General features: G+C 34.5%; 1 protein-coding gene and 1 long non-coding RNA gene across 5 annotated transcripts in view; one reads left to right on the plus strand and one right to left on the minus strand.

Annotated features, from left to right (window-relative positions):
* The window catches only part of LOC123849618 (uncharacterized), a 150,005-nt gene that overhangs the window by 33,124 nt on the left and 89,058 nt on the right, over positions 1-27,823 (minus strand). The gene's annotated exons all lie outside the window — the stretch shown is intronic.
* The window catches only part of ERCC6L2 (ERCC excision repair 6 like 2), a 131,852-nt gene that overhangs the window by 19,702 nt on the left and 84,327 nt on the right, over positions 1-27,823 (plus strand). For all 4 annotated transcript variants that reach the window (XM_064579485.1, XM_045882365.3, XM_045882363.3 and 1 more), the window contains exons 3-4: positions 3,026-3,145; positions 24,526-24,719. In XM_064579485.1, coding sequence (XP_064435555.1) covers positions 3,026-3,145; positions 24,526-24,719 — 314 coding nt within the window. The remainder of the gene's footprint in view (positions 1-3,025; positions 3,146-24,525; positions 24,720-27,823) is intronic.

Raw genomic sequence — 27,823 nt, forward strand, 5'->3', positions numbered from 1 at the left:
CCTGAGATCATGACCTGAGCCAAAGGCAGATACTTAACCGACTGAGCCACCCAGGCACCCCTTATTCTAATATACCTTAAAATATATTTCTTCTTTGAAGTATATTTCTTGCTTTATAGATACTTGTGGATTTTCTTTTTAAACTTTTGTTATTTCTAATTTCTCACATCAAAGAACATATTCTATAATATTTCTATTGAAATGTATTGAGATTTGCTCCATGACCTTGTATGATGCCTTTGTAAATATTTCTGTGTACTTTATTAATTTTTTAAAAGATTTTATTTATTTATTTGAGAGAGAATGAGAGGGAGAGCACAACCAGAGAGGGGGCATAGGGGCAGAGGGAGAGGGAGAAGCAGACTCCCTACTGAGTAGGGAACCCGACATAGGGCTCAATCCCAGGATCCTGAGATCATGACCGGAGCTGAAGGCAGATGCTTAACTGACTGAGCCACCCAGGCGCCCCTCATATGTACTTTAAATGAAACTGTGTTTTGCAGTAGTGTACAGTGTTTGATCAAATTTCATTAGGTCAAGTTTGCTAACCATGTTATTCAAATATTCTGTCTCTTTACTGATTATTTTGTTTCTTCTTACTGAGTTATTTCAAAATCTTACCATTATGCTGTGGATTTGTCTACTTTTGTTTCAGTAAACTTTTTTTTCTTTAACAATTTACACTAGTTATAACTTCTATGTGAATTAATTTTTTAATCAATATCAAGCTTGAAGTGTATCTTTTTAATTTAGTAATGTTTTTGCCTTAGAGTCTATTAATACAACTATATCAACTTTCTTTTGGTTTTTGTTCACATGTCTTTTCATTTTTTTACTTAACAACTTTTTCTATTCCTGATTTTAATGTTTTGTGTGTAAATGGCATATATATTTTATGGACCTGACGATCTTTGTCTTTTAATTGTAACATTTAGTCCCCTCCATGAAATGTGCTTTCTAATATATTTGGATTTAAACCTACTATTTTATTATTGCTTTTTTATTTGTTGTACATCACCTATGTTTATTTTCATCTTTGTTGCCTCCTTTTGGATAGATTATTTCATATTATTCTGTTATCTCTCTCTTAATAGGTTACTACTTACACATTGAAGTATTTTCCTTCTAGTGGTTACCCCAGAGAATATAACATTCTTGACTTATCAAAAAATCTAATATAAATTAGTCTTTTATTTCCTCCTGGACAGTGTAAGGACATCAGAATATTATAACTACACTGGGCCCTTTCAGACTCAAATACATGTGTTGTCTTATCTTTTAATGCTTTTATTTAATTTCAGGAAGACATTTTAGTTTTGTTCAATAATGTTAATATGTATTTATATTTTCTATATATTTACCATTTTTATTGCTCTTAAGTTTTTCCTGCATCACTGAACATCTACATCGTATAATTTTCCTTGTGTCTGAAAACCTCATTAATTATTTCCTTTACTATGGCTCTTTTAATGAGGAATTTGTTCAGTTTTTGTTTGTCTGAAAATATCTTCATCTTTATTCTTGAATAATATCTTTACTGGGTGTAAAACTAGGTTGCTTTTATTTTCTTTACCATTTTGAAAATATCATTCTATCATATAGTGTCTTTCGTTGTTTTTGCTACAAGATCAGCTATTTGTCCAGTTGTTGTTTTTTGGTAGGTAATCTATTGTGTTTTCCTCGTGCTACTTTTAAGATTTTTTTTTTTTTTTGGTCTCAAGTTTTGAGCAGTTTTTCTATGAAACATCTACTTGTGGATTGATTATTTATTTACTTATTTATTGGTTTGAGGTTCTTGGTGGATCTGGAATATATGCCTTGACTTTTTTTTTAAATCAGGTTTTAGAAGTTTTCAGCTTTTATCTCTTCAAATACTTCTCTTACACCATTCTTTTTCTTTGTCATTTGGGATTGAGGGTAGGTAACCATTCTTATTTTAAAAACACTATTTTTTTTAGTTTTTCTAATCTCATATTTTTTTTCTTTTTAAGGATTTTTTTGTATTTATTTGACAGAGGGAGACACAGCGAGAGAGGGAACACAAGCAGGGGGAGTGGGAGTGGGAGAAGCAGGCTTCCCGCTGAGCAGGGAACCCGACATGGGGCTCGATCCCAGGACCTGGGATCATGACCTGAGCCGAAGGCAGACGCTTAACTGACTGAGCCACCCAGGCGCCTCTCATATTCTTTTCTTTAGGTTTTAATATTTATATGATTTATTTTTCTAAAGTAATGATTCTTTCCCCCCATAGGGATACCTCAAGTACTTCGCCCCAATCTTTAAAACAACTCTGCAAATACTTATTTTTGCTATTTTCATATATTTTTACAGTTATTCAAAGAGATTAACTTGCCCAAGTTTACATAACTGCCAAGCAACTAAGGCTGAAATTTGAACCAAAGTCCAATTGATTAAATATTTCTTGCTCTTCATTATGTGAGGTTGTATTTCCTTTATTATGTCTCTTTGTCTTTTTTACTTGGTATTTAGAGAATAGCTGTTATTCCAAGTGGTGTGTATATTGATGAATTGTCTTAGTCTATCTTAAAATAACATTCTATCATTCCATCTATAATTATGAGATGAATAGAAGTGCACAACTTTATGAGCCAAATAAACTCACGGGGTTTATTTTCTACAGGGAAAAAAGAATGTATATCGTTTATTCTAATAGAGTATATGAAGAGATAGTTGCCATGGAGAGAGACAGATAAGGTAATGTCCCAACTGATGAGATCAAGAAAGAATTCATTGAGTAGGTAAAATTTACCATGGAAGAGATAGCCATGTGAGAATTCTTTTTTACTGTATTCAGGGGTAAGGTGTACTGTACATTTGTTTGTTAATATATAAAAGAAAACCAGTACTACTATTTCATATTGTTTTCTCCTGTAACAAATCTATTTGTACATACTCAAATTTTCACTAATTGGGTAGTTAATCATGTAAGCGTAACATTTCAAATTACATTTTGTCCATCTTGAAACATTTACACAGTAATTAAAAAGTTTTTTTTTCCTCCCAGGTTATTTCATTTTTGGCTGCAGTTTTGCATAAAAAGGGAACTCGTGAAGATATTGAAAACAACATGCCGGAGTTTTTACTAAGAAGTATGAAAAAGGAGCCCCCTTCTATAGCAAAAAAAGTAAGATGTTTAGAAACATACAGCTTATGAAGCTGGTATTGGGAAAGTACACAAACACACATTACAGTACACAGCACACATTATAGTATAAATTCAAAACATATAAGTTAAAGACATCATTAAAATGTTTTATAGATCTAATTCTTGAAGGATTATCAGTTTCATCCTCAAATTAAGTATGATTGACTCTCAAAGTGGCAAAATACAATTTTAGCTTAAAATTTTTTGGAGGTTTTCAGTCTTTTTCTTGGCTGGATCTATATGACTTACTTTCATTAATTTGTTAAATTTTCATAAATGTATATGTAAAGTTAATCAAAGTCCATTATATTGTTTTTTATTTATGTGAGAATGAAAAAGGAGACAGTTATAGATATTGATAACAAAGGTATGTCATTGATAAAGTTGTTCAGCAGAATAATTACATCCTGAAAATCTGAAACAAATTCTTCCTACATAAAGGACTGTTGAAGTTAGAATTAGAAAGACTAAGGTCTAGGTGTGTCTTTGTCTCTGCCCTTGTGACTATGAATGGTATTTATGTATACATTTCAGCTTTCTCCTTTGTAAATGCATGTTTATAAATATCTCATATATGACTCATAAAAAATAGATTTCTAATAAAATAATGAAATGCAAGAAAACATATTTTTGTGTCTCACTTTTAATATTCTTCTCAAGAAACTGGATAGAAATAAAGATGAAGTGATTTTATGAAATCTTTATTTTATTATGGTAATGAAATCACTTTCTACAAGTCAAGGTTTAAACAGTCTCATCTATAATAGAGTCTTATACATAAGATTGCTGAGGCCAATTTTCTATTGTCTATCTTTGGGGCATTTTAGTGCAAAATTTTGAGAAGTATTGGCTTACGGTATTATTATTACTTTAAAATTTTTATTATTTTTAATATTATAAATACATCCTGTGTCAAATTTAATTTGATCCTAAAGAAGTATTATAATTTTCTTTTTTTAAAGCATATTTTTTTTGACCTGAGCCATTTTATTTTATTTTTATTTTATTATTTTTTTTTGAAATTCAATTAACATACAGTGTATTATTAGTTTCAGAGGTAGAGTTCAGTGATTCATCAGTCTTATATAACACCCAGTGCTCATTACATCACATGCCCTCCTTAATGTCCATCACCCGATTACCCCATCCCTCCACTCCCTCCCGTCCAGCAACCCTCAGTTTGTTTCCTATGATTAAGAGTCTCTTATGGTTTGTTACCTCTTTGATTTCGTCTTGTTTTATCTTTCCTTCCCTTCCCCTTTAAAGCATATTTTTAATGTGTCTTTAAATCTTCTAGAGTTCAGATACTGTTTGTAGTCCTGTTTTCAGTTGTTATTTGATTCTAAATGTCAGTGCAGAATTTATTAATATCTTATGTCAGTTCTGATAGTTAACAGGGCAGAAAAACAGCAGGGAAAAGTAATACTTTAAATAGGTGAAGATATTAATATATAATATATATTTATTTACATTTATATATTTATATAGGCACATATGCATGTATATGTGTAATTCCTTGCTATAATATACACAATTTTTCTACCTCCTTCAGTTCAATTCTTAAGTATTTATTTTTAATCTTATATTCTAATAAATTTCACTTAAGTTGTATATGTTTTTTTGAGTACTACTTTGTCTGCATTTCATAGTTTTCACTAGGTGGTCTTTTCAAAATTGTCTGTGACTCTATAGTTTTTCTCTTTTACCCAAATACTATTTAAAGTGAAGTTTAAAATTTCCAAGTGAATAGATATTATTGGGGGATGGACAATGATGGGAGTATTTAGCCTTTGTTGTTGATTTCTACTTTTGTTGTTCAGATAATACTGGCTTGATTTTTTTGTGTGTGTGTGTGGCTAAATCCGTGGTCAGGTGTTTTTAATGCTGTGCGGTTACATAATCTGTTATTTTAAAATGTTTGCAAGTATTTTGCATATTCTTTGTTATTATGGCCACATAGTTCTAAATATATATGTTAAATCAAGGTTAATTATATTGTTAAAATTCTTAATACTGTTTTGTTTTGCTTTTGGTCTATTTGACCAATTAAATTATGAGAGAAATATATTAAAATTTCCTGCTATGTCTTTCAGCTTTCTCATTTCTTCTTGTGTTTGTACCACTTTTTGCTTATTTAACAACTTCAGTTGTTTCAAAGGTTTTATGTACTTTTATATTGCTGTTTTACTGGATTGATAGTTTATCTGTGTGTAGAATTCTAAGTTAAAAGTTTTCTCTTAAACTTGACCAAAATAATTTTATTTTCTTCTGTCACTCTATATTGTAGATGAGGTTCCAGTCCTGAACTGATTTTTTGCTTGTACAGGAAATTTTCTTTTTGTTTGAAAGTGTATAGCACTTTTTCTTCAATTGAGAAATTTCCTCAGCCCCAACACTCACTATGAATTCTGAAGAAGTTCTCCTGCTTTGGAAGAATATACACAGTACTTTATATAGGAGAAGTGGAGTGCTGCTTCTCTGAAGCAGATGATTGTCATAATTGTTTCCCCTTTAATTAATTACTCTGCCATTACTTTGCATTGTTTTCTTTTTTCTTTTTTTTTTTTAAGATTTTATTTATTTATTTATTTGACAGAGAGAGAGAGAGCACAAGCAGGGGGAGTGGCAGGCAGAGGGAGAGGGAGAAGCAGGCTTCCCGCTGAGCAGAGAACCCGATGTGGGGCTCAATCCCAGGACCCTGGGATCATGACCTGAGCCGAAGGCAGACGCTTAATGACTGAGCCACCCAGGCACCCCCTTTGCATTGTTTTCTTAATTTCTTTTTCTGATAATTCATTGCTAATGTATAGAAGCACAACTGATTTTTGTATATTGATTTTGTGTCCTGCGTATTTACTGAATTTATTTTACTGAGTTCTAAGAGGTTTGTTTTTGTTTTTGTTTATGGCATCTTTAGGGTTTTCTACATGTAATATCATATCATCTACAAACAGACAGTTTTACTTCTTCCTTTCCAATTTGAGTATCTTTTATTTCTTTATTTACCTAATTGCTCTGACTAGGACTTCTAGTCCTATGTTGAATAAACTGGGTAAGAATAGGCATCTTTGTCTTGTTACTGATCTTAGAGGAAAAGTATTCAGCTTTTGACTGTTGACTGTGATATTAACTATGGGCTTGTCATATATGGTCTTTATTATGTTGAAGTATGTATTCTCTATGTCCAGTTTGTTGAGAGTTTTTATCATAAAAGGGTGTTGAATTTTGTCAAATGCTTTTTTTTTGCATCTATTGAAATATGATTTTTATCCTTCATTTTGTTCATGTGATGGATGTATCACATTTATTGATTTGCATATGTTGAACTATCAATGCATCTAAGAAATAAATCCCACTTTGATCATGGTGTATGGTCCTTTTAATGTACTGTTGAATCTGTTTGTTTAATATTTTGTTGAGGCTTGGGGGCACCTGGGTGGCTCAGATGGTTAAGCGTCTGCCTTCGGCTCAGGTCATGATCCCAGGGTCCTGGGATCGAGTCCCACATCGGGCTCCCTGCTCCTTGGGAGCCTGCTTCTCCCTCTGCTTCTCTCTCTCTGTCTCTCATGAATAAATAAATAAAATCTTTAAAAAAAAAATATTTTGTTGAGGATTTTTGTGTTTATATTCATCAGGGATATTGGCCTGTATTTTTCTTTTCTTGTGATACCCTTGTCTTTGATATCAGGATAACACTGGCCTTGAAAAATGAGTTTGGGATTGTTGGGAAGGATTGACATTTCTTCAAATGTTTGGCAAAATTCACTAGTGGTGCTGTCTGGTCCCGGACTTTTCTGTGCTGGTAGGTTTTTGGTTACTGATTCAATCTCTTTACTAGTAATTTGTTCAGATCTTTCTTCATGATTCAGGCTTGTTGGGTTATATTTTTCTGGGAATGTATCCATTTCTTCTAGGTTATCTAATTTCTTGGTATATAATTGTATAATTTCATATGATCCTTTGTATTTCTTGTTATCAGTTGTAATGTCTCCTCTTTCATTTCTAATTTTATTTGAGTGTTTTCTCTTTTTTCTTATTCTAGCTAAACGTTTGCCAACTGTGTTTATCTATTCAAAGAATCAGCTCTTAATTTCAGTGATCTTTTTAGTGTTTTTCTAGTCTCTATTTCATTCATTTCCACTATGATCTTTGTGATTGCTTCTACTAACTTTGGGCTTAATTTGTTCTTTTTTTTTTTTGAGGTTTATTTATTTTAGAGAGAGAAAGCATGCATGAGCAGGGGTGGGGAGGGGCAGAGGGAGAAGGAGAGAGAGTTCCAAGCTGACTCCACACTAGATGTGGAGCCCAAATGGGGGCTTGATCTCACAACCCTGAGATCACGACCTGAGCCAAAACCAAGAGTTGGATGCTCAATTGACTGTGCCACCCAGGTGTTCCTTGTTCTTCTTTTTATAGTTTCTTGAGGTATAAAGTTAGGTTGTTCATCTGTGATTTTTCTTTTTTCTTAATGTAGGTCTTTATCACTAAAAATTTCTTTTTTAGAACTCCTTTTGCTGCATCCTATAAGTTTTGGTATGTTGTGTTTCAATTTTTGTCTCAAGATATTATTTGATTTCCCTTTTGATTCCTTCTCTGACACCTTTGGTTGTCAGGAGCATATTGTTTAATATCCACATATATATGGATTTTTCAGTTTTCCTCTTGTCATTGGTTTCTAGTTTCATTGTACACAAACTTGTATTGTGGCCTAACATATTATCTGTCCTGGAGAAAGTTCTACGTGCTTGAGAAGAATATGTATTCTGCTGCTGTTAGATGAAATGCTGTATATATGTCTATTAGGTCCATCTGATCTAACGTGTACTTTGTCTGATGTTTCTTGACTGATTTTCTGTCTGGATGATCTATCTGTTGTTGAAAGTAGGGTGTTGAAGTCCCCTATTATTATTATATTGCTGTCATTTTCTCTCTTCATACCTGTTAATATTTGCTTTATATAGTTAGGTGTTCTGATGTTGGGTGTAATATTTACAGTTGTTATATTCTGTTAATGAATTGACCCCTTTTATTATGATCTGATGACCGTCTTTGTCTCTTGTTATAGTGTTTGGCCTAAAGTCTTTTTCTAGGAAAATTGGCTTTTTTGTTTTTTGGGGAAGTTTTCGCTTACATGGGTATAGGATAGATTCCTCCTTTCTACAAGTATGTCAGTTTTCATCTACTCTTACACAGTTCTGGTTATTGGGCAGGACCACTTCCAAGAATTTTACACTATTATGGATTTATTTTTATATTTGTTCTTTGGTTTCAGTTGCATCAATACATACATTTGTTTAGTTAATCATTTGACCTGGAATTTCATAAAGCTTTTAATGGGATTACCAGTGACATCCTAAATTAATTCCCCAGAAGGAAATTCAAACAAATACTATATTTTTGTGTGACAGAATTCTTTTTTTTCTTTAATATTTTATTTATTTATTTGACAGAGAGAGAGAATACAAGCAGGCAGAGCAACAGGCAGCAGGGAGGGGGAGAAACAGGTTCCCCACGGAGCAGGGAGACTGATGTCGGGTTCGATCCCAGGACCCTGGGATCATGATCTGAGCTGAAGGCAGATGTTTAAGTGACTGAGCCACCCAAGTGCCCCTGTGTGATGAAATTCTTAAAAGATAAATTTGTATTGGTCCAGTTATAATTTTGTGTATTTTGGGGCGCCTGGGTGGCTCAGTCGTTAAGCGTCTGCCTTCGGCTCAGGTCATGATCCCAGGGTCCTGGGATCGAGCCCCGCATCGGGCTCCCTGCTTGGCGGGAAGCCTGCTTCTCCCTCTCCCACTCCCCCTACTTGTGTTCCCTCTCTCGCTGTGTCTCTGTCAAATAAATAAATAAAATCTCAAAAAAAATTAAATTTTGTGCATTTTTTAAAAGATAGTCTGTGAAATAGCTAGAAAAGAAATAAATTCCTTTATATTTATTATGCTAATGCCAGAATTGCAATGGAATCCTGAAAAATTAATGTTGGAACTCCTTGAAAAACAAATACTTTTAATGAATCAAATGTTACAAATTAAGGAGTGGTGGATTTGGGGTATGTGTGTGTGAAATGATACATCTCATATATATTTTGAAACTTTTCAAGTGTGAATAAATCATCTAAGAATGCATGAAATAGATGTTTCCTGCCAAGAATAAATTCCTAAAGGAAAATACACAAAGTATGCATTTCACATATTAATTCTTGGAATGAGTCTTTAGATTTAAGCCATTAGGATTGGAATTCAGTCTTTAAGAAAATCAAAGTAAATTAATTTTAAAATATTGCTATCTCATATGATAAAGCTTTATTTTATTTATTTTTTAAAAGATTTTATTTATTTATTTGACAGAGAGAGACACAGCGAGAGAGGGAACACAAGCAGGGGGAGTGGGAGAGGGATAAGCAGGTTCCCTGCTGAGCAGGGAGCTGGATGCGGGGTTCTATCCCAGGACTCTGGGATCATGACCTGAGCTGAAGGCAGTCGCTTAACGACTGAGCCACCCAGGCGCCCCATGATAAAGCTTTAAAGAGTCTGTGAAAATTCATAATCAGTATTAATGCAGAGGAGAATTTTTCTAGTAATCACATTATCAGAAGCAGTTTCAATGGTGATTGAACAAAAATATGTTTCCAGCATTTTATTTACTCTACACTATTTCTTTAGTTTCTGATGTATACCAAGAGGATTATCTTCCAAATGATGCTACTGTGAAAATCCTCATGCATATATCTTGCAACTTTTTGCCATCATAACTATGGGATAAATTCTTGGTACTGGCATCACACAGTTTGTGGTACTGAAATTATGGGTATATTACATTTTGACAGCTAGAGTCAAATTGCCTTTTAAGAGCTTATGCCAATTTGTATCCTCACCAATAGTGTAAAACTGTGTCTGTTTCCCACCTTTTCATTTATCCTAGGTGTTAACAAACAAATTGTCAGAGATGTAGAAAAATTACACCTTGCTCTGATTTCTATTGCTTTAATTATGAGTGAGGTCAAGTGTCTTTTCAGAATCTTAAAAGACTTTTAATAGCTTTTTAAAGCATCAAGTTCTAGTTTTAATCCTATTTCTTAATAGTCCTTAATCAGATGTTCTACATACTAATCTTTTGTCCATTATGTAATCTGTAAATATTTCTTCCCTACTTTTTCCGAGTCAGCTTTTGACTTATTTATTGTATTTTTTAAAAATTTGGGTAGTTAAAAATATCTATCTTTATAGCTTCTAGGTTTTATGCCTGCCTAGAAAAATCTTCTGTACCTAAGATTGTAAATTCATCCATGATTCTTTTATAATGTGTATGACTTTATTTATACCTTTACATCTCGTGTCAGCCTGAATTTATTTTGCTATAAGGAATGATCTATTGGGGCACCTGGGTGGCTCAGTCGTTAAGCGTCTGCCTTCGGCTCAGGTCATGATCCCAGGGTTCTGGGATGGAGCCCCACATCAGGCTCCCTGCTCCACGGGAAGCCTGCTTCTCCCTCTCCCACTCCCCCTGCTTGTGTTCCCTCTCTCGCTGTGTATCTCTCTGTCAAATAAATAAATAAGATCTTTAAAAAAAAAAAAGGAATGATCTATTAATCCAGCTTTATTTTTTTCAATTGGTTAGCCAATTATTTTAATTGTCATTTATTAAATAAGCCCTCTTTTTCACAATATTTGAAGGGTCACTTTTGAGTAAAATAAAACTCATTTATAAATGTGTGGGTATATTTCTAGATATATTGTTCTGTCCTATTGATTTATTTGTTCATTTATCTTTCAGTGCTAAACAGTTTTAATTTTTTTGGCTTTATAATATGTTTTAATGTTTGGTAGGATTAGTTTGTCTTCAAATTCTCAATTTTCTCCTAAAAACCTATTGACATTTTAGTTGGTATTACATTGAATTTATTGATTTAGGTAGGGAGAATGAACATCTTTACACTGTAAATACTGCATATCCAAGAGTAGTTGTATCATTTGCTTAAATCTTATTTCTTGCCCTTCAGAATTTCTAGCTTTCTTCATATGACCTAGTTTCTTGTTCATTAAGTTTAACTAGGTATTCTTTCTTTTTGGTTGCTATTACAAATGGAATTTTTTAAATTTTATGTTCTAACTGGTCATGTTTTTACATATATTAAGCCACATGCCTTTTCAGGCCTTTTTTGAAGTATTAATGACATATTATATTAGTTTCAGGAATGCAAAATAATGATTTGTTATTTGTATACATTGCAAAATAATCACCACAGTAAATAAGTCTAGTTAACATCTATCATCATACATAGTTAGAAAAAAATTTTTTTTTCCTGTAAGGACTTTTAAGATCTACTGTATTAGCAACTTTAAAATATTCAATATAGTATTAACTATAATCACCATTACATTTTCATGAATTATTTATTTTATAGCTGGATGCATGTCACATACCACACTAATGCCCTAGCAACCATTAATTTGTTCTCTGTAGATATGAGCTTGATTTTTTTGGTTTGTTTTATTTTGTAGATTCCACATATAAGTGAAATCAAATGATATTTCTCTTTCTTGGTCTGACTTGTTTCACTTAGCATAATACCCTCAAGGTCCATCCATGTTATCACAAATGGCAGGATTTCATTCTTTTTTATGGCTGAATAGTATTCTGTGTGTGTATATATGTGTTATATCTATATATCTATATATCTATATATCACATCTTCTTTATCATCCATCAGTGGACACTTAAGTTGTTCCCATATCTTGGCTGTTGTAAATAATGTTGCAGTGAATATGGGGGTACATAAATATTTTCAAATTAGTGTTTTTGTTTTCTTCAAATACCCAGAAGTGAAAGTCCTGGATCATATGGTAGTTCTATTTTTAATTTTTTGCTTTTCATAGTGGCTGCACTAATTTAAATTCCTACCAATAGTGCATAAGGGTTTCCTTTTCTTAAAATTGTGGCTAACACTTGTTATCTCTTGTCATTTTGAAAATAGGCAGTCTAACGGATGTGAGGTGATATCTCATTGTGGTTTTGATTTGCATTTCCCTGATGATTAGTGATATTTTTCATGTGCGTATTGGCCATCTCCTTTTCTTCTTTGGAAAAACGTCTATCCAGATTCTCTGTCCATTTTTAAATTGGATTTTTTTTTTTTTTTGGCTATTGAATTGTATGTGTTCTTTAGTATTTTGGATATTAAATACTTATCAGAAGCTTTTTAGTTTGATGTAGTCCCTTCTGCACAGCAAAGGATATCGTCAACAAAAGGAAAAGACAACCAACTAAACAGGAGAAAATATTTCCAAATCATATATCTGATAACAGGTTAATATCCAAAATAAACAAATTTTTGTTTTCGTTGCCTTTGCTCTTGGAGTTACATTAAAAAACCCATCACCATTCCTCTGGCTCTTCGGGGTCTTTCCTGGTTCTATACAAATTTTAGGATTATTTGTTTCATTTCTTTGAAAAAAGTGGATGGTATTTTGATAGGGATTGCATTGAATGTGTAGATTGCTCTAGGTAGCATTGACATCTTCACAATATTTGTTCTTCCAATCCATGAGCATGGAACGTTTTTCCATTTCTTTGTGTCTTCCTCAATTTCTTTCATGAGTATTCTATAGTTTTCTGAGTACAGATCCTTTGCCTCTTTGGTTAGATTTATTCCTAGGTATCTTATGGTTTTGGGTGCAATTGTAAATGGGATCGACTCCTTAATTTCTCTTTCTTCTGTCTTGTTGTAGGTGTATAGGAATGCCACTAATTTCTGTGCATTGATTTTATATCCTGCCACTTTACTGAATTCCTGTATGAGTTCTAGCAGTTTTGGGGTGCAGTCTTTTGGGTTTTCCACATAAAGTATCACATCATCTGCAAAGAGTGAGAGTTTGACTTCTTCTTTGCTGATTCGGATGCCTTTTATTTCTTTTTGTTGTCTGATTGCTGTGGCTAGGACTTCTAGTACTATGTTGAATAGCAGTAGTGATAGTGGATATCCCTGCCGTGTTCCTGACCTTAGGGGGAAAGCTCTCAGTATTTCCCCATTGAGAATGATATTCGCTGTGGGTTTTTCATAGATGGCTTTTATGATATTGAGGTATGTACCCTCTATCCCTATACTCTGAAGAGTTTTGATCAAGAAAGGATGCTGTACTTTGTCGAGTGCTTTTTCTGCATCTATTGAGAGGATCATATGGTTCTTGTTCTTTCTTTTATTAATGTATTGTATCACATTGATTGATTTGCGGATGTTGAACCAACCTTGCAGCCCAGGAATAAATCCCACTTGGTCATGGTGAATAATCCTTTTAATGTATTGTTGGATCCTATTGGCTAGTATTTTGGTGAGAATTTTTGCATCCATGTTCATCAAGGTATTGTTCTGAAAAGCAAAGCTGGTGGCATCACAATTCTGGACTTCAAGCTCTATTACAAAGTTGTCATCATCAAGACAGTATGGTACTGGTACAAAAACAGACACATAGATCAACAGAACAGAATAGAGAGCCCAGAAATGGACCCTCAACTCTATGGTCAACTAATCTTCGACAAAGCAGGAAAGAATGTCCAACGGAAAAAAGACAGTCTCTTCAACAAATGGCGTTGGGAGAATTGGACAGCCACATGCAGAAGAATGAAACTGGACCATTTCCTTACACCACACACACAAATAGACTCCAAATGGTTGAAAGACCTAAATGTGAGACAGGAGTCCATCAAAATCCTAAAGGAGAACACAGGCAGCAACCTCTTCGACCTCAGCCATAGCAACTTCTTCCTAGAAACATCACCAAAGGCAAGGGAAGCAAGGCCAAAAATGAACTATTGGGACCTCATCAAGATAAAAAGCTTTTGCACAGCAAAAGAAACAGTCAACAAAACCAAAAGACAACCAACAGAATGGGAGAAGATATTTGCAAATGACATATCAGACACAGCAAAAGAAACAGTCAACAAAACCAAAAGACAACCGACAGAATGGGAGAAGATATTTGCAAATGACATATCAGATAAAGAGCTAGTATCCAAAATCTATAAAGAACTTCTCAAACTCAACACCCAAAGAACATATAATCCAATCAAGAAATGGGCAGAAGACATGAACAGACATTTTTCCAAAGAAGACATCCAAATGGCCAACAGACACATGAAAAAGTGCTCAACATTGCTCGGCATCAGGGAAATCCAAATCAAAACCTCAATGAGATACCACCTCACACCAGTCAGAACGGCTAAAATTAACAAGTCAGGAAACGACAGGTAATGGCGGGGATGCGGAGAAAAGGGAACCCTCCTACACTGTTGGTGGGAATGCAAACTGGTGCAGCCACTCTGGAAAACAGTATGGAGGTTCCTCAAAAAGTTGAAAATAGAGCTACCCTATAGACCCAGCAATGCACTACTGGGTATTTACCCCAAAGATACAAATGTAGTGATCTGAAGAGGTACGTGCACCCCAATGTTTATAGCAGCCATGTCCACAGTAGCCAAACTGTGGAAAGAGCCAAGATGTCCATCAACAGATGAATGGATAAAGAAGAGGTGGTATATATATATATACACACACAATGGAATATTATGCAGCCATCAAAAGGAATGAAATCTTGCCATTTGCAACGATGTGGATGGAACTGGAGGGTATTATGCTGAGCGAAATAAATCAATCAGAGAGAGAGACGTGTATCATATGATCTCACTGATATGAGGCATTCTTAATCTCAGGAAACAAACTGAGTGTTGCTGGAGTGGTGGGGGGTGGGAGGCATGGGGTGGCTGGGTGATAGACATTGGGGAGGGTATGTGCTATCGTGAGCACTGTGAATTGTGTAAGACTGTTGAATCACAGACCTGTACCTCTGAAACAAATAATACATTATATGTTAAAAAAAAAAAGAAGATACTAGGAAGGGAAAAATGCAAAGGGGGAAATTGGAGGGGGGGATGAACCATGAGAGACTGTGGACTCTGAGAAACAAACTGAGGGTTCTAGAGGGGAGGGGGTTGTGGGGATGGGTTAGCCTGGTGATGGGTATTAAAGAGGGCACGTTCTGTATGGAGCACTGGGTGTTATACGCAAACAATGAATCATGGAACGCTACATCAAAAACTAATGATGTAATGTATGGTGATTAACATAGCATAATAAAAAGAAAAAAACCATCACCAAGACCATAATCAAGGAGCTTACTTCCTATGTATTCTTTTAGGAGCTTTATGGTTTCAGGTCTTACATTCAAGTCTTTAATCCATTTTGAGTTTTGTGTGTGTTACAAGATGGTAGTTTCATTCTTTTGCTGTGGCTATATAGTTTCCCCAACACCATTCATTGACATGACTGTCCTTTCTTATTGTATATTTTTGCCTCCTATGTCATAAATTAATTGGCCATATAAGTTTGGGTTATTTGTATTTTGTTCCAGTGATCTATGTGTCTCTTGTTATGCAGTAGCATACTGTTTGATTACTATAGCTTTGTAAAACAGTTTGAAATCAGGGAGTATAATTCAGCTTTGTTGTTCTTTCTCAAGATCGCTTTGACTATTTGTGGTCTTTTATGGTTCTATACAAATTTTAGGATTGTTATATTTCTGTGAAAAATGTCATTGGAATGTTATAGGTATTGAATTGAATTTGTAGATTGCTTTGGGTAGTGTGTACATTTTAAAATATTTGTTCTTCCAATCCAGAGCATGGAATATTTTTCCATTTTTTTGTGTCTTCTATAGTTTCTTTTTTTAAAGATTTATTTATTTAATCTGCTGAGCATGGAGTCTGATGCCAGGCTCAGTCCCAGGACCCTGAGGTCATGACATGAGCCAAAATCAAGTTGGCCACTCAACTGACTGAGCTACCCAGTCGCCCTTTCTGTGGTTTATCAATGGCTTGTAGTTTTCAGTGTCCAGGTCTTTTACCTCCTTGGTTAAATTTATCTCTAGGTATTTTACTCGTTTTGATGTAGTTATAAGTGAGATTATTTTTTTCATTGCTGTTTCTGATAGTTTGTTGTTAGTGTATAGAAAAGCAACAGATTTTTGTATATTGATTTTGTTTCCTGCAACTGTACTGAATGTGTTTATTCTAAGAGTGTTTGGTTTGGTTTGGTTTGGTTTGGTTTTTGTTTTTTTTGCGGTTTTTTTGGTGGAGTCTTTAGTGTTCTCTATATGCAATATCATGTCATAGGCAAACATTGACAGTTTTCTTCTTACTTTCCAATTTGGATTTCCTTCCTTCCTTCCCCCCTTTCCTTCCTTCTTTCCTGCCTGTCTGCCTGCCTGCCTTACTTTCTTCCTTCTTTCTTTCTTTCCTTATTGGTCTGCCTAGGACTTCCAATACTATGTTGAATAAAAGTGGTGAGAGTGAGCATCCTTGTCTTGTTCCTGATCTTAGAGGAAAAGTTTTCATCTTTTACCATTGAGTGTAATATTAGTTATGGCTTGTTATATGGCCTTTATTATGTTGAAGTACTTTTCCTCTATACTTACTTTGTTGAGAGTTTTTATCTATTATATAAATGGATGTTGAATTTTGTCATCTATTGAGATGATCATGTGATCTTTATTCTTCATTTTGTTAATATGGTGTATCATGTGATTGATTTGCAGATGTTGAACAACATTAACATTCCATCCTTGCATCCTTGGAATAAAACCCATTGATCATGGTGTATGATCCTTTTGATGTATTTCTGAATTCACTTTGCTGATACTTTGTTGAGGATTTTTGCACCTTTGTTCATCAAGGATATTGACTTTTAATTTTCCTTTGTTGTAGTGTCCTTGTCTGGTTTTGGTATCAGGGTAATGATGGACTTGTAAAATGAATTCTCTCCTATTTTTTAGAAAAGTTTGAGGAGGATTTGTATTGACTCTTCTTTGAATGTTTAATAGAATTTGCCACTGAACCACCTGGTACTGGACTTCTGTTTGTGGGATGTTTTTGATTACTGATTGGAAAATCAGTAGTAATTCATCTTACTAGTAATTGGTCTATTTAGATTCTCTTTTTCATTATGATTCAGTCATGGAGGGTTGTAGTTTTTAGAAAATATCCATTTCTTTTAGGTTTTCCAATTTGTTAGCACATAATTGTTCATAGTACTCCCTTGTGATTCTTTGTATGAATGTGGTATCATTTGGTGACATCTCTTTTATTTCTGATTTTATTTATTTGAGCCCTCCCTCTTTTTTTTGGTGAGTCTAGCTAAAGTTTTATCAGTTTTATATTTTCAAAGAAGCAGCTCCTAGTTTTACTGATTTTTTTTTTGTCTTTTTAGTCTCTATTTTATTTGTTTCCATTCCGATCTTTGTTATTTATTTCTCCTACTAACTTTGGGCTTTGTTCTTCTTCCTAGTTCTTTGAGCATAGATCGCTGTGAAATTCCCTCTCAGAACTGCTTTTCTGCATCCTATATATTTGGCATGTTTTATTTCTATTTTCTTTGTCTCAAGGTTTTTTTTTTTATTTCTTCTTTGACCCTTTGGTGGTTCAGTAGCATGTTGTTTATTTTTTTAAATTTTTATTTAAATTATTTTTAGTTAACATGCAGTGTAATGCTGATTTCAGGTGTACAGTATAGTGATTCAACACTTCCATACAGTACCCTGTGCTTATCACAGCAAGTGCACTCCTTAATCACCATTACCTATTTAACCCATCCTCCATCCACCTCCCCTTGGGTAACCATTCGTTTGTTCTCTAAAGTTAAAAGAATATGTTTCTTGGTTTACCTCCCTCTCTCTTTATTTTCCCCTTTGCTTGTTTTGTTTCTTAAATTCCACATATGAGTGAAATCATATGGTATTTGTCTTTCTCTGATTGACTTACTTTGCTTAGCTTAATACTCTCTAGCTCCATCCATGTTGTTGCAAATGGCAAGGTTTCATTCTTTTTTATGGCTGAGTAATACTCCATTGTGTGTGTGTGTACGTGTGTGTGTACATGTATGACTGTATGTGTGTGTGTGTGTGTATGTTTCCATAATTTGGCTATTGTAGATAACGCTGCTATAAATATCAGGGTACATCTATCCCACTGAATTAGTATTTTATTTTCTTTGGGTAAATACCTAGTAAAGCAATTGCTGGATCATAAGGTAGTTCCATTTTTAACTTTTTGAGGAACCTCCATACTGTTTTCCAGAGTGGCTTCACCAGTTTGCATTCCCACCAACAGTGCAGGAGGATTTCCCTTTCTCCATATCCCCGCCAACATCTGTTGTTTCTTGTGTTACCGATTTTAACCATTCTGACAGGTGTGAGGTAATATTGTAGTTTTGATTCGTATTTCCCTGATGCTGAGTGATATTGAGCGTCTTTTTGTGTGTTTGTTGACCATCTGTATATCTTTTTTGGAAAAATTTCTATTCATGTGTTCTGCCCACTTTTTAATTGGATTATTTGTTTCTTGGGTGTTGAGTTTTATAAGTTCTTTATATATTTTGGATACTAACCCTTTATCAGATGTCATTTGCAAATATCTTCTCCCATTCCATAAGTTGCCTTTTAGTTTTGTTGATTGTTTCCTTCACTGTGCAGAAGATTTTTATTTTGATGAAGTCCCAATAGTTTATTTTTGCTTTTTGTTTCTCTTGCCTCTGGAGATATATCTAGAAAAAAGTTGCTAAGGCCGATGTCAAAGAGGTTACCGTCTGTGTTCTCCTCTAGGATTATTAGGTTTCAGGTCTCACATTTAGGTCTTTAATCCATTTTGAATTTATTTTTGTGTATGGTCTAAGAAAGTAGTACAGTTTCATCCTTTTGCATGCTGCTGCTCAGTTTTCTGAACACTATTGAAGAAACTGTTTTTTTCCCATTGGATGTTCTTTCCTGCTTTGTTGAAGATCAGTTGACCATATAGTTGTGGGTTTGTTTCTGGGTTTTCTGCTCTGTTTTATTGATCTGTGTGTCTATTTTTGTGCCAGTACCATACTGTTTTGATCACTACAACTTTGTAATATAACTTGAAGTCTGGAATTGTGATGCCTCCAGCTTTGCTCTTCTTTTTTTAAGGTTGCTTTGACTATTCAGGGTCTTTTGTGATTCCATACAGATTTTAGGATTTTGTTGTAGCTCTGTCAAACATTCAGTTGGTGTTTTGATAGGGATTGTGTTAAATGTGTAGATTACTTTGGGTAGCATAGACATTTTAACAATATTTGTCCTTCTCATCCTTGAGCATGGAATGCTTTTCCATTTCTTTGTGTCATCTTCAGTTTCTTTCATCAGTGTTTTATAGTTTTCAGAGTACAGGTCCTTAATCTCTTTGGTTAGGTTTATTCCTAGGTATCTTATTGCTTTTGGTGCAATTGTAAATGGGATTGATTCCTTAATTTCTCTTTCTGCTGCTTCATTATTGGTATATAGAAATGCAACAAATTTCCCTATGTTGATTTTGTAACCTATGACTTTACTGAATTAGTTTATCAGTTTTAGCAGTTTTTTTGGTGGAATCTTTTAGGTTTTTTATATGTAGTATCATGTCATCTGCAAATAGTGAAAGTTTTACTTTTTCCTTGTCAATTTGGATGCCTTTTAATTTGTTTTGTTGTCTGTTTGCTGTGGCTAAGACTTCCATTACTATGTTAAATAACTGTTGAGAATGGACATCCCTGGCTTTTCGTCATCATAGAGGAAAAGCTCTGTTTTTCCCTTTTGAGGTTGATGTTAGCTGTAGGTTTTTCATATATGGCCTTTGTTATGTTGAGGTATATGTCCTCTAACTCTACCTCGTTGAGGGTTTTTATCATGAGTAGCATTTGATTAACCTCTACATACTTGTGAATTCTCGAGTTTTCTTTTTGTAATTGTTTTCTAATTTCATACGTTTGTGGTTGAAAGATGCTTGATAAGATTTCAGTCTTTTTAAATTTATTAAGACTTGTTTTGTGTCCTAACATATGGTCTATACCAGAAAATGTTACAGATGCACTTGAGAAGAATGTATATTCATTCTGCTGCTTTGGGATCAAATATTCTGTATATATCTGTTAAGTCCATCTGGCCTAATGTATCATTTAAGGTGCAACACAGATTTGATAAATGGCACTTTCTTAATTTTTTTACTGTTCTTAGTAATTGATTTACTGTTTGGGATGCCTGGTTGGCTCAGTTGGTTAGGTGTCTGACTCATGATTTTGGCTCAGGTCATGAACTCATGGGTCATGAGATCGAGCCCCAAGTGGGTAGTCTGCTTGAGATTCTCTCCTCTGCGTCTCCTCCAATTCATGCACGTGTGCATGCACTCTCTCTCTCTCTAATAAATCGTTAAAAACATTAATTGATTTACTGTTCATTTTATTGTTTTACTTATATTTTCTACAAATACTTTTACTTGTCATTTCCATTTTTATCCCTTATTTACTTTCCTTGTTTAATTGAAAGATGTGATATTTTTTGGTTTGCTGTCCATTAATTTAAGTGATATTGGTCTATAATTTTCTATTTTTGAAGAACGTCTAGTTTTGGTATAATTCTTATGCTGCTTTTCTAAAAAAGGATTTACATAAATCCATGGCTAGAATGGATTTTAAACTCAAATTTGCATATATTAAATAGCCAAAAGGAAAGTTATTCCAAAAGGAAAAGTTACCAGTTATACATAATAGTGTTTAAATTAATTAGGTTTGGCATTTTTGAAAGAATTAACATTATAGAGGTAATCACAGGGAATATTTTTTAGAACTTTGAAATATATAGCAAAAATTTCAATTTTATGGTCTGTAACTTCTCTCTATATAAAGGTACATATTATTTTTCACTTTAATATCTCACATCCTCCTGTGTGAGACCTTTGCTTTGGCCCTGTTTGTCTGTTGCTGTTCTCTGAATATGAATTGCTGATCCTAACCTGGCACTGACATGCATGGTTGCATTTATTATTTCGTTTATCACTTGAACACCTTTGTTTTCTAAATGCTATACAAAGGTCTAGAGTTACAGTGGTAAATGAGAGCTGTATGTCTCACAGTCATGGCTTCCTGAATTATAGTACCAACATGATATATAATAGTGGTTACAAGTTTTGGAATTAGACAGACATGGGCTCAAATACTATTTTGCCACATAATAGCAGTATGATCTTGGATGTGTTATTTATTTATTTTTTTTAAGATTTTATTTATTTATTTGACAGAGAGAGACACAGCGAGAGAAGAGATACAAGCAGGGGGAGGGGGAGAGGGAGAAGCAGGCTTCCCGCGGAGCAGGGAGCCCGATGCGGGGCTCGATCCCAGGACCCTGGGACCATGACCTGAGCCGAAGGCAGACGCTTAACGACTGAGCCACCCAGGCGCCCCTTGGATGTGTTATTTAACAACTCTACACCTTAGTTTTTTCATCTCATCTCTAGAAAGGAAATACTAAATATTTCTACTTCATAGCATTTCTATGTAAAGTCCTTGAGTTAATATTTGTCAACTACTTTGCACAGCCCTTGGCACACAGCAAGTGCTCAATAATGGTACGGTAATTATTGTGAATACTATAACTATTTCTACCACAAAAATCATTGCACATGAAAAACATCTTTGGGTATTTTGTCATAGTCCACATCACATCATTTTTCTAAGGCCATAGTGCATGAAGAATCAAACTTTAAAGGCATGCCTTTCAATAATTGAGATAGATTTGTTGAAAGAGTTAAAAGTAATTCAGTATTCTCTAGTTGATCGGTTAAATGTGACCTTTGTTGATTTTAGTAGTATTTAAGTGAGCAAATTTTAATTCCGTTTATATTTTATCTTTTTATTTATTTATTTTTAAAGGTTTTATTTATTTATTTGACAGAGAGAGACACAGCAAGAGAGGGAACACAAGCAGGGGGAGTGGCAGAGGGAGAAGCAGGCTTCCCGCGAAGCAGGGAGCCTGATGTGGGGCTCGATCCCAGGAGCTGGGATCATGACCCGAGGTGAAGGCAGACGCTTAATGACTGAGCCACCCAGGCGGCCCTATTTGTATTATATTTTAGATCGAGTTTTATAAAATTGTTTCTTAGCTTCAGAATAACAAATATAGTTGCTTTGTGTGCAGTGATTTAGCAACTGGACACTGCTTTCCATTTTATTGTTTTGACATCTTTTGCTTAAGTAAGGCTTATTAAATGAAATATTATTCACAGCATGGTAGTAAATACTTTACATTCTTCTTATATACTTTCTCTGGACCTTGTAAATGGCATAACTCAGTTCTCTGACATCTTTTAGTATTAAAATAAGTTATTGAACCATTTTATTTACCTTTTGCAATTTCAAAGACCAATAATAAGAAATGTCTTAATTTTAAAACTTTCTGAATCTTAGGGCTGATTCTAGGAATCTTTAAATTCATTGCCAACTTTGATTAATGATACCTGAAGTGGAAAACTGCTCAAAGTGTGCAGTGGAGTTTGGACCCATCATTTTCATCTTGTAATCTACGAAAATGGGGGGAGGGGATGAGACTATACTTGGACTAAGTACTTGGATCCCAAATTTTGTATTTGAAGGTAGGGGTATAATGGAATTCATAGGATAAACTCCAAATCAAAAGGCAAAAGTATTTGAGATGAATCAAGTATGACAAGAAAGTATTTATGTGTGTTTGATGATGGGGTGGAAAAAGAAACTCTCAATTGAGTAGGTTAATCGTCTGTTCTTTTTTTCTTCTTTCTCTTTCCAAAAGAGTCAGATTTGACTTCTTACAGCTGACGAATGGCCTACCTGAAATATTTCACAGAAGAGAGAGCAGGATTTAGACTAGTATTGTGTTATTTAACTTTTTGCTAAACTGAAAATTTTCAGTATGTTTAATTGGTTCATCTTTATGAAGTAGGACACATATAAAACTTTAGGGAAGAAACTTGTAACATTACTAAATATAATAGCTTAGGGGCGCCTGGGTGGCTCAGTTGTTAAGTGTCTGCCTTCGGCTCAGGTCATGATCCCAGGGTCCTGGGATCGAGTCCCACATCAGGCTCCCTGCTCAGTGGGAAACCTGCTTCTCCCTCTCCCACTCCCCCTGCTTGTGTTACTGCTCTCGCTCTCTCTCTCTGTCAAATAAGTAAATAAAGTCTTAAAAAAATTAAATAAATATAACAGCTTAGAGGTAGTGGTAACAGTGAGAGATAAAAACATTACAAAATTAAAATGGGTGATGACAACAGGATTTGGGGTTAGTTTACAGGGAAGATCAGTGGAACCCCAACATTCATTCAAGACTAAACAGAGACATATTGTTAATCGTGATAAGGACTGCTTTGGTTGGAGGAGTTAGGACAGAAGTCATTTATATGAATTCAAGAGAGAACAGGAGGAAAGTAAGTAAAAGCAGTAAGTATTGATAACTCCTGAGTATCATTGCTAGAAAGGCAATAAAGTGATGGGGGATAGCTAAAGAGAGATGTAGGGTTAAGGAAGGGATTTGGGGTATTGCTTTGTTTTTTAACCCTGGGAAATATTAGGACTTACTAGCTTGTGGATGGATATGGTCCATTAAAAAGGGAAAGTTATAGTTACATAGGGAAGATTCGGGGCAATTTCTCCAGCATTGACTTTAGTTTGACAAGAAGTGATGGCAGCCACTATATAAGTTTAGGGTTTGTCTTTAGATAAGAACATGGTTAGTTCATCCATGGTAATGTGTAGGAGAGCAGAATGTATGAAAATAAATATAGGTAGATTATTGATCTAATGAGAAAAGAGGTAGGGGTTTTCTTCTAATTGCTTTGATTTTTTAATAAATTTTCTAGGTCTTCAACTGACAGTATCTGAGAGAAGGAGAGAGGAATTGGACTAGGGGAGTACAAAGGAAAAAGAGCTTCAGAAAACCATATATTTCAAGAAAAAAACCTGCCTGCTTTACATATTTGTATTATCCACTTGACTCTTTTTTTTTTTTTTTTTTTAGCATGAGCAGGGTGAGAGAGGCAGAGGGAGAGGGAGAAGCAGGCTCCCCGCCGAGCCAGGAGCCCAATGTGGAGCTCTATCCCAGGACCCCGGGATCATGACCTTAGCCGAAGGCAGACGCTTAACCATCTGAGCCACCCAGGCGCCCCTCCACTTGGCTCTTGAAGTTATTATTTGGGTCCTGATTAAACTCTTTCCTCTGCTTTGGAGTATTGTTTCTCTCTTCTTGGCTCCTTTTTGCGGGGGCGGGGGGGGGGCGATAAAAACAGTTCTTTCTTTGGACAAAGTTAGTTATCTGTTTTATCCTAATAAAAAGATAAACAACAAAATATTTTTCGACAGTCTTTTATATCCAGATATATCCAGTCACTAAGTTGTATTTATTCTTATTAATTGCAGTGTCAAAAATTAAAGAAAAGGACTATTGATATTCCAGAATCCACTTCTTTCATTTTTTAAAAAATTTATCATAATTTTGTTTTTCTTCTTCTTTTAGATGTTCTTAATAGTTGCTCCTCTTTCTGTCCTCTACAACTGGAGGGATGAATTGGACACCTGGGGATATTTCAGAGTCACTATTTTACATGGTAACAAAAAAGACAACGAACTGATTCGTGTAAAGCAGAGGAAATGTGAAATTGCTCTAACAACTTATGAAACGCTACGTTTATGTCTGGAGGAACTTAACAGGTAATGGGAATAATGGGAATGATTGCATTAATATTCTGTTTACACCCACTGTATTTATCCCTTTATATTGTGATTTTTTTAAAAAGTTCTAGATATTCCTTAGCATAATTTCATTTCATTTCAGAATTATTAAAATAGTTTATAATAATTTATTTTCTAAAAAGGAAAAACCTGTGGGGTGCCTGGGTGATTCAGTCAATTAAGCATCCCACTCTTGATTTTGGCTCAGGTCATGATCTCAGGGTCGTGGGATTGAGCCCCATGTCATGCTCTGTGTGGGCGTGGAGCCTCCTTAAGATTCTTTCTCGCCCTCTCAAAACAAAACAAAAGAAAACAAAACCTGCATCAGATTTTATACAGTCCATTCTTTTTCCTTTATTCCGTCTCCAAACAGTGTGTGTTAAAGAAGGGTAATACTATCCTAAATTTTACACATATGGCACCTCTAGACTAAGAGCAATTTTCATGAATGATTTTAATTGTGGGAATCTGTTGAGAATATTGAGTGGCAAAAAGTACATGTACATATACATATTGAGAATCAGTGTTCCAGGATTATAAGTACCCAAAAGAAATGAACTGGCTTATGCCTGACTGCGTCTTACGATTTTAATGGGGCATCTAGAGACATAACTATAAAGCCATGTGAGTGTTATGATATGTGACAGGGGATGCTGTGGGAGCACATAAGAGACCTAATTCTGCTGCAAAGTGAGGAGAGTTGTCAGGGAGCTTCCCAGAGAGAGAAGATGACCTATGAGCTGAGTAAGAACTGAAGGATGAGTAAGAGTTGAAGAGTAGAAGAGTAATGCAGGAAGAGGGAGCAAAGAGCATTTGCAGAAGCCTTCAGCCCACAACCATCATGGCCCACTTTTGAATAAATCAAAGCAGTTCTGATGCATTCTGTATCTCATGGCTGCAGCATATGTGTAAGAGGGAAGTGGCTGGGAGACAACAACTGTGTGGTAAGCAAGGAACAGATTATAAAAGATATTGAAAGCTGTCTGGAGGATTAGAGGTCTTTATTCTTAAGGTAGTAAAGTGCCCTAGAAATGTTTACAGTGGATTACTAATAAGATAAAAATGGTCAGATTTGCATTTTATAAGTAACCTATCTGCTGTGTGTGCAGACAGAGGAGAACCAAACTAAATGGAGAAAGACCAATTAGAAGGCTTATTATGAGCTAAATTGTGTCCCCTCCAAGTTTGTATGGGCAAGTCCCAAACCCAGGGACCTCAGAATGTAACTATATTTGGAGACAATATTCTTAAAGAAGCAATTAAGTTAAAATTAGGCCATTAAGGTAGCCTAGTCCAATCTGTCTGGGGTCCTTAGAAGAGAAAGAGATACCAGGAACTTGAGTGCACAGAGGAAGGGATACATGGGGACACAGCAAGAAGGCAGCCATCTATAAGCCAAGGAGAGGCCTCAGAAGAAACCAAACCTGCCAACACTTTGGATTTCTAGTCTCTAGAACTGTTGTGTCTGGCACATCATAATATTTTTGCTCATCATAGTATTTTTGAGATTCATCCATGTTATTGAATGTATCTGTGATCGTTCTTTTTAAATCCTGAGGTGTATTGTATTTTATGAATATACCACATTTTGTTTACCCATTAATTTGAGGATAGATACTTATATTTGGGTTTTCCAGTTTTTGGTTATTATAAGTAAAACTCTAAGGAATATTATTGTAGAAGCCTTTTTTGAAGCATACATTTTCATTTATCTTGGGTAGACATACTTGCATTTCCTGGGAGTGGAATTGTTGGGTTATGTAAGTGTAGGTTTAACTTTAGAAGAAACTGCCAAACCATTTTCCTGAGTGGTTGTACCATTCTGTTCCAACTAGCAATCTATGGGACTTAAGTTGCTTTATATATTCACCAACATTTGGCATTATCAGTCTTTTGTTTTTAGATATTTTAGTGTGTCTGTGGTGGTACTTTGTTGTATAATTTGCATTTTTCTGAACTATGTATACATGAAAAAAATGTTTATTCTACAGTTAGATATAGTATTCTATAAATATCAATAAAGTCAAGTTGGTTAGGAGTTGTTCTTAATGTTCTCTGTCTTTACTAATTTTCTGTTGTTTTATAATTTCTGAGACAAAAATGTTGTAATCTTCAATTATACTTGTATATTTTTAAATTCCTTTGAGTTCTGTCAGCTTTCAGCTCATATATTTTGAAGCTCTTATTGGGTACACACACATTTAAGATTAGTATTTTTTTCTTATGAATTAATCCTTTTATCTTAAAAAATGTTCCTTTTTATATCTTAAAGTTTTATCTGATATCAATATAGACAATACAGTCTTCTTATACTTACTGCATGTTTATCATTTTCTCTTTCTATTTGAGTATATTGGTTCTTTATATTTAAAGTGAACCTTTGTGGTTAATGATAGGTCTTGCTTTTTTATCCATTCTGATAACCTGCCTCTTATTTGGAGTAGTTAGTCCATTTACATTTAATATAATTATTAGTAAGGTGGATTTCCATTTTTGTCAGCTCTAAGATTGATTTTACCTCACTTAGAAGCTAATGATAGTCTGCTCCTGTTTCATGGATGCTATCAGAAAGATAGGAGTAATCTGAGGTATGGAGAAGTTAAGTAACTCACCAAAGCCTACAACAGCTAAGTCATTGGTAGACATGAAATTTAAACTTTGACCAACTAACTCCAGAACTTGGGCTTTTATTTAATATATTATATGACCCCAGAAGATGTTCTGCACTTACATAAATATAGTACAATATTTGTTCATCATAGTATCAATCATATTTTAATTTTTAATTGTCTGCCCCTGTGAGGAGTTTGGTGTAGGATAATTTCTGTATTTCAGTGCTTATTACACCTCTAGCACATAATACTTGCTGAATATATGTTTGTTAAGTAGTTTTTTTCTGTGATTGTTACAAATATTAAATAAGAATTCTGAAGTGGAATTTTGTCGGTATGTGTCCCAGATTTCTGTGTAAAATTGAAAAATTAAATGTCACAGTGTTTGTTATATGTAGCTTTCTGTTATTTGTTCAAATGGCTTTATTTTGACAAATGTTCAAAATAATTTAGATTTCATTTGAGTAAATA

This window comes from Mirounga angustirostris, unplaced genomic scaffold (genome assembly GCF_029215605.1).
Source record: "Mirounga angustirostris isolate CCGP_5_RB_7025 unplaced genomic scaffold, mMirAng1.0.hap1 SCAF_15, whole genome shotgun sequence".
Lineage (NCBI taxonomy): Eukaryota > Metazoa > Chordata > Mammalia > Carnivora > Phocidae > Mirounga > Mirounga angustirostris.